The sequence below is a fragment of the Periophthalmus magnuspinnatus genome, chromosome 19, assembly GCF_009829125.3.
Source record: "Periophthalmus magnuspinnatus isolate fPerMag1 chromosome 19, fPerMag1.2.pri, whole genome shotgun sequence".
NCBI classification, from domain to species: domain Eukaryota; kingdom Metazoa; phylum Chordata; class Actinopteri; order Gobiiformes; family Gobiidae; genus Periophthalmus; species Periophthalmus magnuspinnatus.
In genome coordinates this window covers 8,262,313-8,279,895 of record NC_047144.1, presented here as the reverse complement: position 1 = coordinate 8,279,895, position 17,583 = coordinate 8,262,313, and the positions used below count along the sequence as shown (strand labels likewise).

Below are 17,583 nucleotides of genomic sequence, written 5' to 3'. Positions count from 1 at the left end.
AACTACATTCACAGTGGCCACACTGCATCAATTCCTATTAAACCTGATTTAAAAAAGGTTGTACAAGGAAGCCACTTTTATTGATGCAATAGAATCTGCTCCTGGGGCGACTGTTCTGATGGAAGTGAAGGCAGCCAGGATTTAAAAGTTCCTCACAAATGTTTCAGTTGAGTGGATTTGGAGCTGTGAGCAGAGCCTGAGAGGAGCCGTGACTCATCCATCTGTGAGTATTTACCTGTGTTTGTCTCTCAGATCAAACCCAGCATCAGTATAATGACACTTACGCTCCACTGGTGGAATGAGAAACAATTTGACTTCCTACAAAGAGTCAAGTTCCATCAAAAGGAATTAGTGCAAAAGATATTTAGCGATTCATGATGTATTTGTGATGGGTTAAAATTAAATCACGCAAATAATTTTTAAAATGTGCAGTTTAGCAGAGACAAACAGTTACTAGTTCCACATTTCATAATAATAGACCAAGCATGTGTCTGAAATAGAGCTTTTTCAGATCCTAGACATAGGCTTAAACAAACATTATTGATCTAAAAGGGAAATTATTTGGACAGCTCACAAAGCCCAAAAAATGAACGGTGATACAATGCTAATAAATGAATGCAGCAAAAACAGAGTGAGATAAATGTTCATTATTCACTCCCCCATTTTTTCCGGCATGTCAAAGGGTCAGACTTACAAAAAATGAGGCTGCCAATCTGCACCAATCTCTGATCACCACAAACCTCTTATGCAAGACGATGGTACATCAGCACAGGGTTGAGGGGAAGTGTCTTGTCTAAGGATAATGTCGTGCTGTGATTGGACCATGGACATTCAAGTTGGTGGAATACGGCTCTAACCATAGATCCACCCTAATATAATAATTCTCCTGCATATAGATGGTACAGCAACTTCTGCCTACTACAAGTGAATACTAAAGGTTCAAACTATTTCTAAGGGTCATAATATTAATAGACTGTAATTATGCTCATGGTCCGTAATCAAACCGAACAAATGTAAAATAAAATGTAGCCTTACACTCACCACCTCTGCAGTTCACTTGGGCACTTATTATGCACAGGTTGTGTGTGTGGATCCATGTTTACTCCTTAGGTTCAGGATAATTAGCTCACATTGTCCTATAAAATAAACAGGGAAAACACAGTCAGCAGCCTAGCACTGTTCTTTGTTCATTTGAAAGCCATCCTCTTGTGCATTCTGCAACTTATCTATTCAACGTATGCATTTGTACAATTACGGTTGTTGTTATTATTGACCAAAAATACATTGAAAAACATGCATCTGTGCAGTGGGCAGGCCTGCCTCTCACCAGATTTAATCTATAATTTGGCCTATAGTCATACTGTGTAACATTATAGGCAAAGCAATGCCATTTCCACGAAGACAAGCTGCTGGTGAACACTCCACCAGAAAAGTTACATGGTACACCTTTATAGACTAGACTAGAAGTTAAAAACAATGCACTATAAGGCAAAGACAGAATGGAGATAATATAAACCTGAAGCACTGGATTCTGCACACACATAAGCCTTGGTGGTATGATAATGTACACCAATTTACAATTTAGACTTGACTAGAATAACCAGTTGTTTTGGGCTTGGTCTCCAGTGCTGGTTTCATCTTTAACAAGGGCATCCCGGTAATGATTGATCTCAATGAACCATGGAATATATAGGTATATCTGACATAATATTCATACTAAATACATTTCCGGGCTTTAAGTGTGTACTTGGGTAAAATTTGTTAAATATTTGCGGCGTAAAATAGTTGTTTATACTCACCCCGCCCGTCTTTGCTGCGAGAGTCTGGAAAACGGACGCACCCCTACGGACGTGACGTCAGCGCGCTGCAATTCAAACTTCAGGAAACGAAAGAAACCGTCTTGTTGTCATCGTCAACGGGTGTCTCTCATCTCTCGATCTACAGTCCATTTTTTCTGTAAGTCTTGCATTTTCTAACAATATTTAGCGATTACCGATTGCATAGTCTTCTAATCATAAGTCTTTCTAATAAATTAACAAATAAGTGTGTCATTTTATTGTTTTATCTGGTCTAGTTCAGAGTTCAGTTTATGTTGGCACAGTCTAATATTTTTATCATGGTCACTAAATGTTTGCATATTATAAGCAGCAGATTTGCAAGTCGTTCAATGTTTGTTTTTTTGTTTTTTTTCTTAATATGTGCAATTGCAGCTGTCATTTTTGGAACAATGCTTTTTTTTCTAGGCAGTCTCTCACATCAGCTCCAGCCATGACATCTAAAGGTGCCAAAGAGACCATTGTGTCCAAGTTGGGCTTCAAATCAAGCAGTTCTTCCTCCAAAGTTGAAGCAGAGTTGGATCGTATGAAAAAGGAAAACGCTCACCTCAAAAAAAAGATTGATGAACTCGCCAAACGACACATCCGACCACCTGACTCGGATAAAAGCAAGTTGCTGGAGGTACAGGAAACCCAGCTTCATCCTGTCTCCTCTTTGCGAATGCACGATTTACATTTTTTTGTTTTTTGTTTTGTCTTTGTGACCTTAGAGGATCCTTTCTCTGGAGACACTACGGGAGAGAAATAACCAGCAGTTGTTGGTCAAAGAGCAGGAACTTGAAACTTTGAGACAGCAGCTGACAGCTCGAGGAGGAGAGGTATGTGCGCACTAGTGACAGGAGAAATGCATCCATAATAAAATGCAATAGGACTGGTGCAATAGGTCCACACTGAAGGCTTTTGTAAACATTATTCTTTTTCAAAAATAGGTGACAGTTGGCAGTGATTAAGATGTATGTCTATGCTTTTCTGCTGTGAAATTTTGTCTCTCTTTGCCGTGGTATTGACGGCATGATGCTGCATGTATGTATGGATGGCAGCAGACAACTGTCAAAGAAGAAACAAATCACGCTGGCTTTTCACCGAGCTGCCACAGTAACAGTTGGTGGGAAATGACTTCTATCTCGCCTTTGACAGCAGCTCAGCCGAAAAGAAGTTTAGCCACAAACATGGCCCCAGTGCTCTGCACTTCAATTTTACTGGTGAACTTTTATATAATTGTTTCAAATCTATTTATGGTTTATTTACTTGACATCTGAAAGTAAAAAAAAAAAATATACAGCTACAAGTGCAAGTTCACAAAGTTCACCAAGTTACAAATTATTTTTATTTGTATATAATGCATTATTAGTGAGGTGTTTAAGTATTAAATAAATGTCCCATGGTTAATAATAATTAGACAAAGTCATTAAACCTATGTGGTTTTATATACAAACTACTGCACTGACATTGTCAAAATCTCATTTGAAATACATTTACACAATTGATTTATTTGTGCACATTTATACAAATGCTTCAGCTTTTATTTGTGGATCAAATAAACATTTTTTGGCTTGTAGCTTGCCTATGTAATAGGGGTTCTATTGTTTCATAAATAATACTGTGGTTTGTCTCACAATTAACTTGAAATGCAGGAATAACATGGGAATGGCATGCTGGTAAATAGAATATGAGATGGGATATATAATCACACTTGCCTCTTCCTCATTAGTCGTCAACAGAAGTGCAAAACAAGAGCTTCTGGGTGGGTAATGTCAGCAGGCTTCCTGCTATGTAATCTGCACATGAAGCAGCCATAATTGCAGAGAGAGGAGGAGGAGGGGGCGGAGACAAATTTTAACAAACGTTCCCCAAATTCACTTGACACAGCCTTTCCCCAGATCTTGTAGCTGGTGATTATTTGATATTGTGTTTTATTTGTTTATTTTTTTTAAGGTGGTGGCTTCACTGCAGGCCCAGCTGGAGCAGAGGAGGAAGGAGGCTGAGCAGAGAGATGCCTTGTTCCAGAGTGTTTCACAGGAGACGGAGAACCTCAAAAACAAGCTGGCCTCAGTTTCCGCACACTGCCAGTCCCTGGAAACACAGCTGGTAGTAAGTTGGCAAACTTTCAGACCTGTCCACAGCTCACTTTCTAAAGAGGTTATTACATGAGACCAGTGTCTGTCAATATAGTGCCACTACATTGTTAATTCATGAGGTGAATGACTGAAATTACAGCAGTCCATGACAAGTCATAGTGGCCTGTACAAATTGTACATGTTCATGTAGTTGTACAGATGGAGTGTGAAAGTAGAATCTTGGGCAAATACAGCATAATTAGTTAATATCTATTTCTATACAATACATGATTTTGTGTTTATAAGTAATCTACATATTTATGTTGAAGATGGTTATATAATCTCAATGATTACATTTTATTATGTCACTACAATGAAATCAAATAATCAGTTTTTATTACATATAAGTTCAAAGGAAAAATGCATTTACTAAGTAAATAATTAAAGAGTTTTAGTCAGTATCAAAATGACCAACTGTTTTGTCATACTGAAAGATGTTTTATACACTTTCTTTTCTTATATGCTTTCTTTTTTTGTTTTGCTAATTTTTTTAAGACAACCTTTGTTTCCAGCTGCAGTTTCTCAATACAGCAGTAGATGGCACTGTGGACTTGTTTCCTCATTTGGTCTTCTAATCATCTCCCTGGTGCAGCCTAATTGTAATGATGATGTTCTGTGGCCCAGCGTTTACTCAGCTGTCTCTGCGATGACTCTGTTTAATTGTTTAATACCTCACTCTTTTTCATTTCCACCATTCCAAATTTAGGGCTACTACATTTCTAAATGCACCATGTATGTGCCTTTGCCACTTTATACCCTAACTATACTCTTTGCAAATATGTCAATATAGTCTTTTCATACTCACTCAAATTGGAGAATGGCGAGTAGAATACAAATAGAATAAAATACAAACTTGCTTCTTATTGTTGGAGGTACATTATAGATGGGCTGAATGATTTTTGGGGGGAAAAAAAGTAATATTCAGTACACAGTTCATTTGGTTATTCAAGGGCAATAAGACTGAAATCTGACCCAGTAAATCTCTTGCACTTCAGAACATGCATGTAGAGGTCTAAATAAATAGTTTTATATGAAGGTTTCCATGGAGACAAAGGGACATTTAGTTATTGCTTAAGAAATTGCTGCTAATAATAATTGAGATTTGCAAATGGTGACTTTTCATGCACTTTCTGCTTCAGACATGGTATCTATATTAATTCCAAGTGTCTTTTCTCATGTAGTCTTTGTCTCATGCTCATCTCTCCATCCTCTGAGCCCCCTCCACAAACTTGTGTCACTGCACTCGCATTACTAGAAATAATCCAATAACCTGACACATTCACCTTTGCACTTTGCCGTTTCAAATATGATGCTCTGACAGCTTAAGTGTCCATACATTTAAAACCATCTGGAAAAGTTGTCAAGCCCATGATGTTTGTCTGTTGTGGTGCTGCTTATCTTAGGTTAGAGATGATCATTTAGGGGCTTATGGCAGTAAAAGGCTTAGATGTCGTGACCTCTGGACCATCGGGTCCAGACAGAATTATGAGCTGTTGAGGGGGTTACAGGACTGTATCCTGTTCCTCGACTGTTGTTGAGGAACAGGATAAGACCAAGGGCATCGAAGGATATGGCACAGAAGTGAAGTAATTATGTAAATGAAGGTCAGTGTCACATATAGTTGTGCAGTTAATAAAAGTGCAATCAAATAGTTTGCAAATCTCTTTATCAGTTTAGGGCATTTTAACTGACATTAACTACATATCAGCCATTTTAAAATGTTCAGATTTGTAGTATTTTATTTGGTTTTCCTTATAAAAATAATACATTTTATTAAAACATCAATCAGTAAAAGGAAAAAAAATGCTATTCCACACAGCCCTTCATTACTAATAATATTTTACATGGATGTATTTAGTTTAACATTGGGTTCTATGTTGTACATGCTAAGTCCATGTGGTGATTTATAAATGTTAAATATTCTTTGATTTTAGCCATGGGTTTCAGTCACATGACCTATTCTTGTTAAGAATCTCTCTTTCATCACTTAAAACTATATTAAATTATAATGTGCTTTTTATGTCTTCATTGCAGAATGGAAAACAGGCGCCTCCCGCAGAAGTGGCGTTGGTGCAAGAACAACTGAAAGATGTGGGTTTGAATATTCAATCATGAATCATATCACACTATTTTGTACTGTGAAAAAAATGCCTTACCATGGCAAAGATTACTGAATTTGCCACATTCAGATCTTAATCCGACAAAACCTTATCTTATATAAGAGTTTGGTTCTATTGGTTTACATTTTTCCTTACTTACAGACATTTTAATATAAATGTTTGTTTTTTGGGGCAGGCTCTTGAGAAGAACCAGCAGTGGTTGGTGTACGACCAGCAGAGAGAGGCCTATGTGCAGTCAGTGCTGGCCCGCACTCGAGAGCTGGAGCAGCAGCTGGCCAAACAGCAACAAGCTACGCCAGAACCAATCTCAGAGGGTGAGATGGTTCATTATTTACACACACTCTGAAGCTAACTCACTGCTCTGACCATCTCCATCTTTCTTGTTGTTCCAAGTAGGGGTGGGCGATATTGATTAAAAACTAACATCTCAATAATTTTTGGGGCTTATCCTGATGCAGATATTTAGACGATATTTTGGCTGTCCATCAAAATTGTGCTAAACTGTGCCTGTACTTGTCTTGGTTGAGGTTCAAGTATCTCAAAAATGTAAATTTAACTACGAAGTGCAGAAACATTGTCTTATGATTTTGGAAGATTATTTAGCAAGTTGCTTTTTGGTATATATCACCCATTTCTAGTTTCATGTAGGGCTGTAGCACATTAATTTTATTTTAATGGGACTGTAAGAATTTATAGTAGCAGGAAGGAAGGAAAGAAGTTAGTAAGTTAGCTGGAGTTTTTGGAGTGATTGGACAGTTTAATCTGCCTTTTCACATTACTTATATTTCTCTGTACACATAGTAGTTGTTGCATAAGATCTTAATAATTTTTACAGCTTTTTCCACACCACACTTCTTTTTTAAGCAGAAGAGTAGATGCACAGGACGTATCTTTATTTGACCAATAATTTTCAACAGCCCTAGTTGCAAGACTCTGATGTCAAAAACCAGTCAACTGTTTATGTTGTACGTTTGCAAGTTGCGAAATCTATGTAAACAGTCTAACTGATTTATAGCTGTACCAATCCTTCCCCGAGGCACAAACAGGAAAGGTGTTTCTGGAATGCTCTCTACAAGGGAAAAACAAACTGTGTTTTCAGTGTGTCTGTGCAAATGTATTAGAGTATATTTGGCAAGCCAAATACAATACAAGTGGGTGGAAAAATACAAATTGAACTCACTTTTGAAATTCTTTGGACAGCTGGTCAAGCAAAGGATGATGATCAGAAGATGCACTCAGAGCAGATGCTGGCAGCGGTGCAGAAAGATTTAGAGACACAGAAAAATGAGGTCTCCAGGAGTCGACTTGAACTGCAGCTTCAGAAGGAACAGGTAAATCACTTTTATCCTGGGACCATGCACTGTCCAGGTATTGCGTACATTTAGGAGGCTTACCAAGGGCTAGGTGTTATGGCAATAAAAATCGATTTGATCCCTGAGATGATGTTTTATATTGGTGAAATTATTATATTGTGATTCAATTTATTTCTTTAATGCAGGTCTATGCTCAAACATAGACACTATTTTCCACCCACTCCTATTGGTGAGCCTCTGTTATGCTCTGAATGACCAGTGGCTTTAACCAATCACAGTGGAGTGTGAACATTTTACTATTTTAACTAGCTTGTAAAGGTGACTGACTAATCTTCTTGTGGCTTATGACCCATTCATTCATCCCTTCTTTACACTGGTCAGATTTTCTTGCCCCCTAATTGTGAACTTTACCATTCATGAAGAATGCCCATATTATGCCTGTGAGCATTAATATTGGTTTTGTGTCACTGTGCAGAACTCAAAGGCCCAAGCTGAAGTGGAGTCTCAAAAGCTGCAGGTTTCTCGGCTCCAAAGCCAGATCGCAGCTTTGCAGAGCAGCTACGAGATCAAATGTACCGAGATGTCATCACTGCAAAGGAAGTATGAAGTCAAGAACAGAGAGCTGGGGGAGGCCAGAGAGGAGCTGCAGGGGGAGAAGCTCAGGAACAGGTACACAATCTACTGTAACATATCATTCTTACTGTTTAATAGAGATGCAACTCTTCATCACAATAATTGTGGCTAATCAGCTATTGTAATAAACATTATATGGACTTAACACACTCTGAAACACATGTCAAAAGAACTTTATAACAAAGACAGCAACCATATTAAATCAAAATGTCAAAGAATAAAATTATTTTTATTAATGATACAGTTAATTTGTGAACATTCTCCATCTCGAAGCCTTCAGACATCATATTTCAGCCTTCATTTAAAAAGGTCCTATATTATGCAAAAAAGTTTGAGTAAACCTTTATTATTAGTCTGTTTACATCTCCAGAGCTGAAGGTGTATATAAGGTGTTTATAATGAAGGTGTATGGAGTTTAAAAACAGAGTTGATCACTTCCTCTATTACCACATGACATTGTAAGGTGGAACAGTGTTTTCTGTTTGAGAGAAGAACACAGCCTATTGGATTATGTGGATGTGGTGTACATGCAGACTTCGGCCTCTGCTTTGAAATTGTTGGATCCACTATTTCACACCACCGTTCATTTTATTACAGGTGATGGATTTGAAACCCATCACTGTTGTCTCTATGAAAAAGTGGGTTGACCATCACTGTCTGTTAGAAGAGAACGGAACTGTATGAAATGTATCTATAAGGGACTACTTCAAAAACCTCCTTGTTAATCATTGATACCAGAGCCTTTAACACCAGATCACATGACTGCCTAAGCCCTAGCGCCCATGAAAAAGAGAGCCCAAGTGCTCTCATTGGGTTCCCCTGAATATATAAAGATAAAGGGGGGGGGGAAATGCAGGGTTTGTGTGTTAACGTGTGTGAATAAAATGAAACACAATAGAAATAATTGCTTGACTAGTTGACTAATTGGAAAAATAAACAGTGACTAGCTCACTGTTAAAATAATCGTTAGTTGCAGCTCCACTCTCAAATGCATTTTCAGTCTCAGTTTTAAAGATTTTTTTTTTTTTTTTAAACTTTATAATTTTTGCTTTAGGCATACAGTGAATGAGGAAAGAAAAGTGTCCTCCGAGCTGACAGACCGAATGAGGATTGAACTGGAGACGACAGACATGAGACTCGAGGAAGAGAGAAAGAGATCGGCTGAGCTTCTTCTACAGGTGAAAAGTCCATTATTATTTGTACAATAATGGTAAGAATGTTCACCTACAAACAGATGAGTTGGTGGTTCAACCCCAGCTCAGACCAGTGCTTGCTGTCTTTGTGTCCTTGAGCAAGACACCCACCTTGTCAATGTATGAATGTGGTTCCTTCAACTCCAAAGCAGCTGTGGCCTCAGATGCTAGTGAATAATGCAATGCAAAGTTTCCTGAAACATATGGGCTTTATAAAATACAAGGCATTATTCTATTTATTTATATAGCCTATTTTAATGTAATTAGTATGTAGCTTTATTTCTAAATAAGCTCTGTGCACAGCAGCATGTTAGCTAGCTCACTGTGTCTCAAAGCTAATGCTAACTTTTAACAAATGTATAAAATAAAATTAAATAGCCCATTAAAATTGATTCTCCGATTGTTTTTTTATATGAGAGATTATTTCAGCTTGTGGTGTTTTAATATTTGCCTCAAAATTACCATAGGGCTAGCACTGAGACACACACCAGCCTTCCTAAACACGGTGTCCTCCAGTGATGTTTTCATCTCATTTATTTGGACTTTAACATGTCAGAGACATGTACATTTAAGTCACTGTCCACTGTCTTAGCTTTAATTTCAGCAAAAACCTCCACAGAGATAGAATTGGACAGAAGGAAGTAGTGGCATTGACACTGTGATTGCTGAGCACAGAGCCAGTTTGTCAGACAATTTTTGTTTTTCTATAAGTGTTATTATGAAGTGCCTAACTTTGTGTATTTTTTGAGTTCCTCAGGTCAATATGCTGCAGAAATCTCTCTTGAGCCAAAAAGAAGAGCAAGTGAGAATTGCTGCTTTGGAACAGCAGGTAATCTAACGTTTTACCGCACATTGCTAACATTATATTCAATTATCTTCCATTTAGCTTAACATTTTAACATTTTCTACCTCTTTTAGATCCAACTGTCTGCTAAAGAGTTTGAGAATGAAAAGATTGATCGGCAGAGCATGCAGCACCAGTTACACAAGGTGCTGAAGGAGCTGCGGAAGGCTCGTGACCAGATTGCTAAACTGGAGTCTGCGGTATGTTCAGCTGACACAAATCTATATATTGGTTTAAGTCTTTTTATCTTTTCCCTTTAAAACCTAATGCCTAGTTAGGTTTCCTAAGGGTAACCATCTACTTTAATATGCAAACTTTGAGGACAAATGGTTCAATATGTCACGCTCACCCATTAAAGAAGAGCAGAGATGAGGTTAATCTACAGTTTTAATTTCAGCAATCTGCATTCATTATCTTATGCATAAGGGTGAATTTCCTGAGAATAATGTTGACATCTTTCATAATGTCAGCCTTATAATAGTAATATAGCAATAATTTCACAGTTTGAAGGTAATCTCTGTACAAACCTTCTAATATTATGCATTACAATAGTACCCTGCAGTATTTTGGAAATGTATTCATTTAAACTTTGTTTCCAAAATCCTCCAAATGCTTAACATTTGCCAGCCTTCAAAAAAATCTTTTTTTGGGTAGAGGGTATGTAGATATTTTTTTCTCTGATCATTTAACAACTGCAGCCAATAATATAGTAATTATTGGGAAGATGTGATAATGTAATAACTATAATAAGCCAATAACATAATCAACTTATTACATTTAAACTTCATCAAAATCATTTCATTATTGGCCATTTTACGTTATTGATTGCTACAGGATCCACCGCTTGCTTCATGGAGCTATTACTTCCCCTGGAATGTTCCACAGTATGTCTGTGGAGACGAGCAGGTGACGCCATCACGCCAAGTTACAGGGCATATCTATGGAGGGGCAACTCCCCACCCTATAAAAATTGAATGTTTCAGCTAAAAAAATACCTTGAAAAACATCCAAGTAAAGCCATAACATCTCAGTGGAGACAAGTAGACAGTGAGCTCCACACCCAAATGTTACACAGTGCACCTTTAATACAGGCTCATAAGTATGAAAGATACTGATGATGAAGATTTAAAAAAAAAAGATTATTTCAGAGCTATTATTCTAACATTTGATAGGCGAAATGTGTTTCTAGGTCTATGGATTTTGCTCTCTAGCTCTTTAGATGCTGAAAGCCCAAAAAGTTTATCATTTGGCTTTTTATACACATTCTTAATAATTACAATGTGACTTCATCTTAATATTGTCACAGTTTTTATTTATTTAATTTATTATTTATTTTTTTAAGAAACCATGCAATGCTCGATTCTCCGAGCCGTCCTCTTGTAACCGTTTTGAGCGGCTCACCATCGATGACCCAGTAGGACCCACCTCTCCATCTAAAGTCACCTGCCTGCTGGACGAGAGCTTCCTGGAGTGCCCCAAATGCCACACCCCCTACCCCACCAGCCGCCACCGCGAGCTGCTGGCTCACATCGACTACTGCATGGCCTGAAACTGCAACATGGGACCTGATTCAGCACTGGTAGAGATCAAGAAAACAAACCAAAACATCCCAATTTGTGATTCGGTGTTACTCTCTGAGCTACTCAAATGTTTTAATTTTTAAACTTTTAATTATGTGGAAACAATTGGTATTTTGGTAATATTTAAGTTGCTCAGTTGGGTTGATTAGTGAAAATGATATTAGAAAAGCAACACAAACTTCCATGTTTTAAAAGCTCTTGGTAAAGCTTTGTATATTGTATCTTCTATGTATTTATTTTGGGTGTAAACTGCTGTTTATTTTTTTATTTTTAATCATATTTTGGTAAAAGAGCTTTAATTTTTTTTTTTTTTTTTTTTTTTTTTTTTAATGTTTACTCTTATGCATTGAAGTGTTATTATTATGTAAGCATCACTCCACATTTTAATGCAAACATCACTGATCAATCATTATTTATTCAAAGAAGGGAACATTATGCAACCTTGTGTCTAAATCATGAACAAACTATTGGATATATTTTGTGTTTGACCATTATATTTATGTTGCTTTAGCTTATGCTCAGATCCCACATGCGTTGCCACCTTGACTTTTCAAGCTTGCTTCCCGCCCGGTAAAGCTGGAATGAGATTGCATTGAGTTAATTCCGCGTACTAAACTATTTAAAGGAGGGGATTAGTAAAGGTCTCGGCGAAGGAGAAAGGAGGCTAAAGTACCTGTATTCTACAAGGCAAATGAAGTAGATTTACGTTTCTAAATTGTGTTTTTACAATGTTATTGATTAGATTCTGTTGTAATTTGATAATGAATTCAAAGTGTATTACTGTACTGTATAAAAGGTGCAATAAAGATCAACATTTTCCCTCCAATACTTTTATTTCATTTACAAATAAAATATTCCTCATAAAATTTGGGCTTGCATTAGCAGTTTGTCAGGCTGTTCCAAACACAATTTGCCCAATTGAAATCCCACCGAGGTTGACAAACTACAAACTGGTATGATTATGAAAGAAAACTGGCACTTGTTTAGAATGTGTAATCCCACAAAACATGGACATTTTATTGTAAAATGCATCATTGACCTCATACAACCATAGAATTAACCCAATATATGTAAGATTTGTTGACATCTGTGCAATAGTATGAGTTTTACATGAGAAAGGGAAAGTCCAATGACAGAAAAACAGTAAAAATGTGGACAAATTTCTCCAGTCTTCTATTTACAGTGATACAAGTTCGTGAAACCGGAATGCTTTATTTTCTCCACAGTGATGGTAAGTGTTTTAAAGTCCAGAGGTAAAACAAAATGAATGTTCCTGAGAGTTCCCAAATCACTTAGCAGGTGCTGTAGCGCAATAACCTGTAAAAAGAAAATATTCATATGTTTTATTAAACTTGTCTCTATTAGTGTATTAAAACAATGGATGAAAAGCAGATGTGGATGTAACTGAAACTCTTTATATTTAATCGTATTTATTTATTATTTGTTTTCTGATAATGTATTCATTTTTGAGTGTATATGCCAACATATGCAGTGCAAACAAATCAGCCCTTGTGTACTCATACTTATAGTTCATTAAAAAATGCAACATTATATTTATATCTGATGTAAAACAGCATTTGACTGGCCACGACTACCCTGTTTAACTTTTGTGTAGTACTTGAACTTTCTTGAGTATATGTGACAAGCTGAGCATTATAATTCTCTATACTTTCCTATAATATCAGTGCATTTTGTAAGTCTGTAGTGTTGCTATTGTTGATAATTACACAGGATAATGGATTTTCTCACTAATAATAATGATCAGGATAAACCTTTGGGGATTTTTCATATTTCTAACTGCATAAAATGTACACTGCACGATCTACAAAAGTGGAGTTTTCGGGCAGGACTCACCAGTATGGTCTACGCGTCTGTATTTTCCCAGCAGGCAGATGTCCCTTTTCTTCTGGGTGACTGCAGCCACGTCTTCGGGCCTCAGTCCAGTGGGATGTCGGGAGAAGATGAAAGAATAACTGTCCTTGCAAGTGCCATCATCATCGACTTGTCTGCAGGAGTAATGCACGGCGTAGTTATCGTAGTCTGTGTCAATCACCCAGTGGTCGTCATCTGAAAACAAAGCATAAGGTTAGGGTTAAGATTAAAATAAGTAATTACTATGTTGATTTTTATGTATATGTAACATTAAAACAGCTAGTGTTATACTTCAAATATTGCATACTGCTATATTTGCTCTGTATTGTACTTGCAATACAGATAAATACAATGTAAAGAGCATTCATGAGAGTAAAAAGAGGGTTATGAGGATACAGAATGATACTGCTTGAACACGAGATGATTCGTTTTAGTAGATCTGTTGCTATGCAGGTGTGATACTTACATCCCTCCTGCAGGTTGGCGGCTGCTCCCCAGTACTTCATCTTGAATTTGGATGGGTTGTCAGTGTCATGGAAGGTGGCAATCATTCTAGCGCATGTTTCCCAGTTGCTGTGAGTATGAGTGAGGGTATGCAATTAAAGTTTAAAGGTTATTTATGAGTTTTGGTAAAATATTCACGTTCACACAGACAAATAAAGGCAGGAGAACTCACTTGAGAATGATGACTCTGCCCTCGGCTGTGGCAGTCATTTGACCATCTTCAATGCTCATAACGGCCACAATGTTGTCCAGTAAGAACAGCCCCTCAGGGTCCTTCTTACCGACTGCATACCATGTGCCTGTGTACTAATGCAAGAGAAAAGACAGTTTTCAAGTGAAACTAACCCTTAGCCAATACACACACACTGGTCATTGGAGTCACGACCTACCCTGGTCCTGTCAAAGTTCTGCATGACCTGGATGTTAGCCACCTGGCAGTCCTGTGCCCAGGACACAGCCACGAGGCAGAAGGCAACCACGTACTGCAACATTCTGCACAGAACACAAACAGAAATGTCAGCACAAATATTGTAGTTGACCCACATATAAAGCCGTCAAAATGGGTTTTATCAGCTAGTCTCATTTGTCAGATTAAATCATGAAAAGGTATTGAACAACAGAGTTATAAAAATTATGGAGAGCAAGACACCAGCTGCATTAGTTACAGAAGAATTTAATCTAAACTTCAGAATAACACAGTGATTACTGTATAGATTATAATTCAAATATGGAAAAGGCAATAATCTCACCACACGCTTGGCCCAAGAGCCAAGAACGTGGAGAGATTCAGCACAGAAGAAACATGAAGTGTCGCACTATATGTTGAAGTTTGTTTATTGAACAGCTATGTTATGAGCTGGACATAATATATATGAGTCTGTGTAATCCCTCAGTCATCCAGGTATGATCCATGGCAAAAGAAAAATTCAATTCTGTCAACTGGACAGGTACACCCACGCCTGTTAGCATACTGGCTATGGCAGTACCAATTAGGGCCCTGAATGATTATGCAATACATGATACAGTTCACACTGTGTATTTCAATAGACTACACTAACAAACAGAAACAGTAAACAAATATGTGTGTTAGTTTCAGTGAAGTTAGCTCCTCCCTTTAGATAAGGCAAAGTCCACCAGAAATCTGACCAGAACTGAAGAAGTCACTTGAATGAGCGGCAAAGGTTTTTACTCTAAAACTTTTGTCCAGTTGACAGACTTTAATTTTTCTGTTTAAGTATTAGTAACAGAAAAGAATTTCAATTCTATCAATCCATTATTTCACAGATATCTTGGGACATATATTCTATATTCTGGTGTTTTGCATAGGCTATGTGGATTACTCAGTCTGTTTCCCATATAGTGAAAATATTCCATATCAGAAGCACGTTTAGAGATTTGTTTAGCACACACTGTAGCCACTGTAAGTATTCAGTCACAGTAGTAGTTAAAATAAATGGTATCACTATAATAACATCACCTAATTAATCTGAATAAAGCATGGACAAAAACTTCATTCATAATGAACAAACAGTTTATTAAGAGTGACTTGGGTTTAAAGCCATACCATTAATTAAGTAGCTACCAAACCTGAATCATACTTAATTAACAAGTTGTTTATTATTAATTAAGGTCATGCTTTATTAAGGCTGTAAATAGTGTGGTTACTAAATAAATGATATAAGTGGTGAAAGTCAAAATGCAAAACCTACCTGGAGACCAAGCAGGGGTGGGCCACTCTTAGGAATCAGACCTTGGTTTGAGCGAGTCTGGCTTTTATAAAGAGCATGGAGTTCTTGCGTAATAACTGGTGGATAACCCTCTCAGCTCCCCCCTTTTCTGCAACTCTATCGTCTATTGGACAAACCTTTACATAACTCCCTCTGCAATTGATTTGTGGCCAAGATCTCCCCTCTTTTTTTCTCTGATTACAGTACAAGCACAAACATCACCTTAGGAACATCTGGACAAGGTGCAAGAAACCCAGATACTAATTGCTACTACAACTATATCCAATCTAGATACTCATTTAAAAAAAAGTATTGATACTGCAAAAAACATGTGTAGGATGAAGCTGGACATTTCCTGAATAGTTTTGGATTTATAGATCTATAACAAAAGTGCACTGTGTAACTTTTCTGGTGAGCACTCACCACTGTCTTCTCTCCATGGAGATGTTATTGTTCTGTTGGGAAAATTCCACAGTATGGCATTAAAGTTAATCTTGCATTCTTTCAAGTACAGATATTCTATTGCCCAAAAATTACCTTGAGAAACATACAGTCTTACCGTCTCTTCTCCACAGATCTGTAACTTGGCACAGTTCTGTCATCCTTTTTTCCACATAGATATAGATACGTTTAAAGCCATACTGTGGAGGCAAAGTAATATCTCCATGGAGACAAGTAGGCCTGCATAAAAAAGTTACAAGGTGCATCTTTAAATAAAATTTGATTATTCTATTAGTTTATTGCAGTGGTGAAAGATGATGAAATAAAAGTAGTAAAGAACTGTACTCAAGTGGATTTTTTAGGTATCTGTACTTTACTTAAGTGCATTTTACAGTCAATGCTTTTTACTTTTACTTCACTACATTTGACAGCAGTATCTGTACTTTCTACTTCACTAGATTTTGAACTTGACAGAAAAGTAAAAAGTACTTCATATGATTTGAGGAGTTATTTTTACCGTGTTTGTGGCAACATCCTGACTAAAGTTTTCTAGTTCAAGCTTCGGCTTTGAGCAAACAAAAATAAATATGCAAAATTCATGAGAAACTGATTTGTATTGTTACTGTTGACCAAAATATGTCTAATTTTTGAATCAATATCGTTACATTTGACACATTTTTAAACAGGTACTTACATACTTTTTCTTCAATAGATTTTTGTCATGTTATACTTTTACATTTAAGTAACTTTTTTGTACTTTATCTGTACTTTTACTTAAGTAACAAAATCAACTCCTTCATCCACCGCAGAATACAAATCAAGTTTGATTTTTGTGATTTGTGACAACACTAGTTACAGAACATGTTATCCAAATACCACAGCAATTGTAGCTTGTTGTAACCTGTGAAGACATATTCCAGAAAATATGTACCTAAATGTGCAACGGTGCCTCTCCAAAGTGCACACGCTACAGGTACAGCGTTTGGGCATCTCAAATGGAAGTGAAACGCTTTGCTCAAATCAATGTAACGCATTTTATAGCGTTTTAGCATAATCTTAGGCCTTTTTCCCAGCACAGGCAACAGTAGGTGTGCTTCCCGACAGTACAGAATGTTATTGCATCAGCTGTTTATTTCATTATGCTGCCAAAGGACTCCTTCACAACTCCCGATACACTGTTTGTATAAAACATGGAGCAGAGTGCTAAAGTCAACATCCAACGATCAATAAAACTCAATGCATGAGAGCACAGGCATCTTTGAACAGTCTAACAGAGCCCACAGCGCTGCGGCTCAGATAGGGGAATACAGGATATCAATTCTGATTTGTGTCTTCTGAAGCAACACAATCTCACATGGGTTGAGGTAGCACAGATGAAACTATTGCAAACACATTATACAGTGT

At 37.1% G+C, this 17,583-nt stretch overlaps 2 protein-coding genes across 2 annotated transcripts; one reads left to right on the top strand and one right to left on the bottom strand.

Annotated features, from left to right (window-relative positions):
* Nucleotides 1-1,901: 1,901 nt before the first annotated feature.
* Nucleotides 1,902-12,369, top strand: cep55l (centrosomal protein 55 like). The gene is made up of 12 exons (XM_055229623.1): nt 1,902-1,956; nt 2,244-2,457; nt 2,546-2,653; nt 3,771-3,926; nt 5,987-6,043; nt 6,248-6,386; nt 7,273-7,403; nt 7,861-8,054; nt 9,073-9,196; nt 9,969-10,040; nt 10,130-10,255; nt 11,398-12,369. Exons 2-12 carry the CDS (start codon nt 2,269-2,271, stop codon nt 11,602-11,604), a joined length of 1,503 nt encoding a protein of 500 aa, XP_055085598.1. The 5' UTR covers nt 1,902-1,956; nt 2,244-2,268; the 3' UTR covers nt 11,605-12,369.
* An 80-nt stretch (nt 12,370-12,449) lies between these two features.
* Nucleotides 12,450-15,777, bottom strand: rbp4 (retinol binding protein 4, plasma). The gene is made up of 6 exons (XM_033984530.2): nt 15,721-15,777; nt 14,401-14,503; nt 14,184-14,317; nt 13,974-14,080; nt 13,490-13,702; nt 12,450-12,952 (listed from the first exon to the last, which is right to left on the bottom strand). Exons 2-6 carry the CDS (start codon nt 14,500-14,502, stop codon nt 12,924-12,926), a joined length of 585 nt encoding a protein of 194 aa, XP_033840421.1. The 5' UTR covers nt 14,503; nt 15,721-15,777; the 3' UTR covers nt 12,450-12,923.
* Nucleotides 15,778-17,583: the final 1,806 nt, after the last annotated feature.

Excerpts from the sequence above, each read along its gene's own strand:
- cep55l (XM_055229623.1), top strand. The coding sequence starts at position 2,269 with ATGACATCTAAAGGTGCCAAAGAGACCATTGTGTCCAAGTTGGGCTTC. Across the intron at positions 3,927-5,986 it reads CCCTGGAAACACAGCTGGTA|AATGGAAAACAGGCGCCTCC; the intron begins GTAAGTTGGCAA and ends TCTTCATTGCAG. Across the intron at positions 9,197-9,968 it reads CGGCTGAGCTTCTTCTACAG|GTCAATATGCTGCAGAAATC; the intron begins GTGAAAAGTCCA and ends TGAGTTCCTCAG.
- rbp4 (XM_033984530.2), bottom strand. The coding sequence starts at position 14,502 with ATGTTGCAGTACGTGGTTGCCTTCTGCCTCGTGGCTGTGTCCTGGGCA. Across the intron at positions 14,081-14,183 it reads GGCAGAGTCATCATTCTCAA|CAACTGGGAAACATGCGCTA; the intron begins GTGAGTTCTCCT and ends TCATACTCACAG. Across the intron at positions 13,703-13,973 it reads CGCCAACCTGCAGGAGGGAT|ATGACGACCACTGGGTGATT; the intron begins GTAAGTATCACA and ends CTTTGTTTTCAG.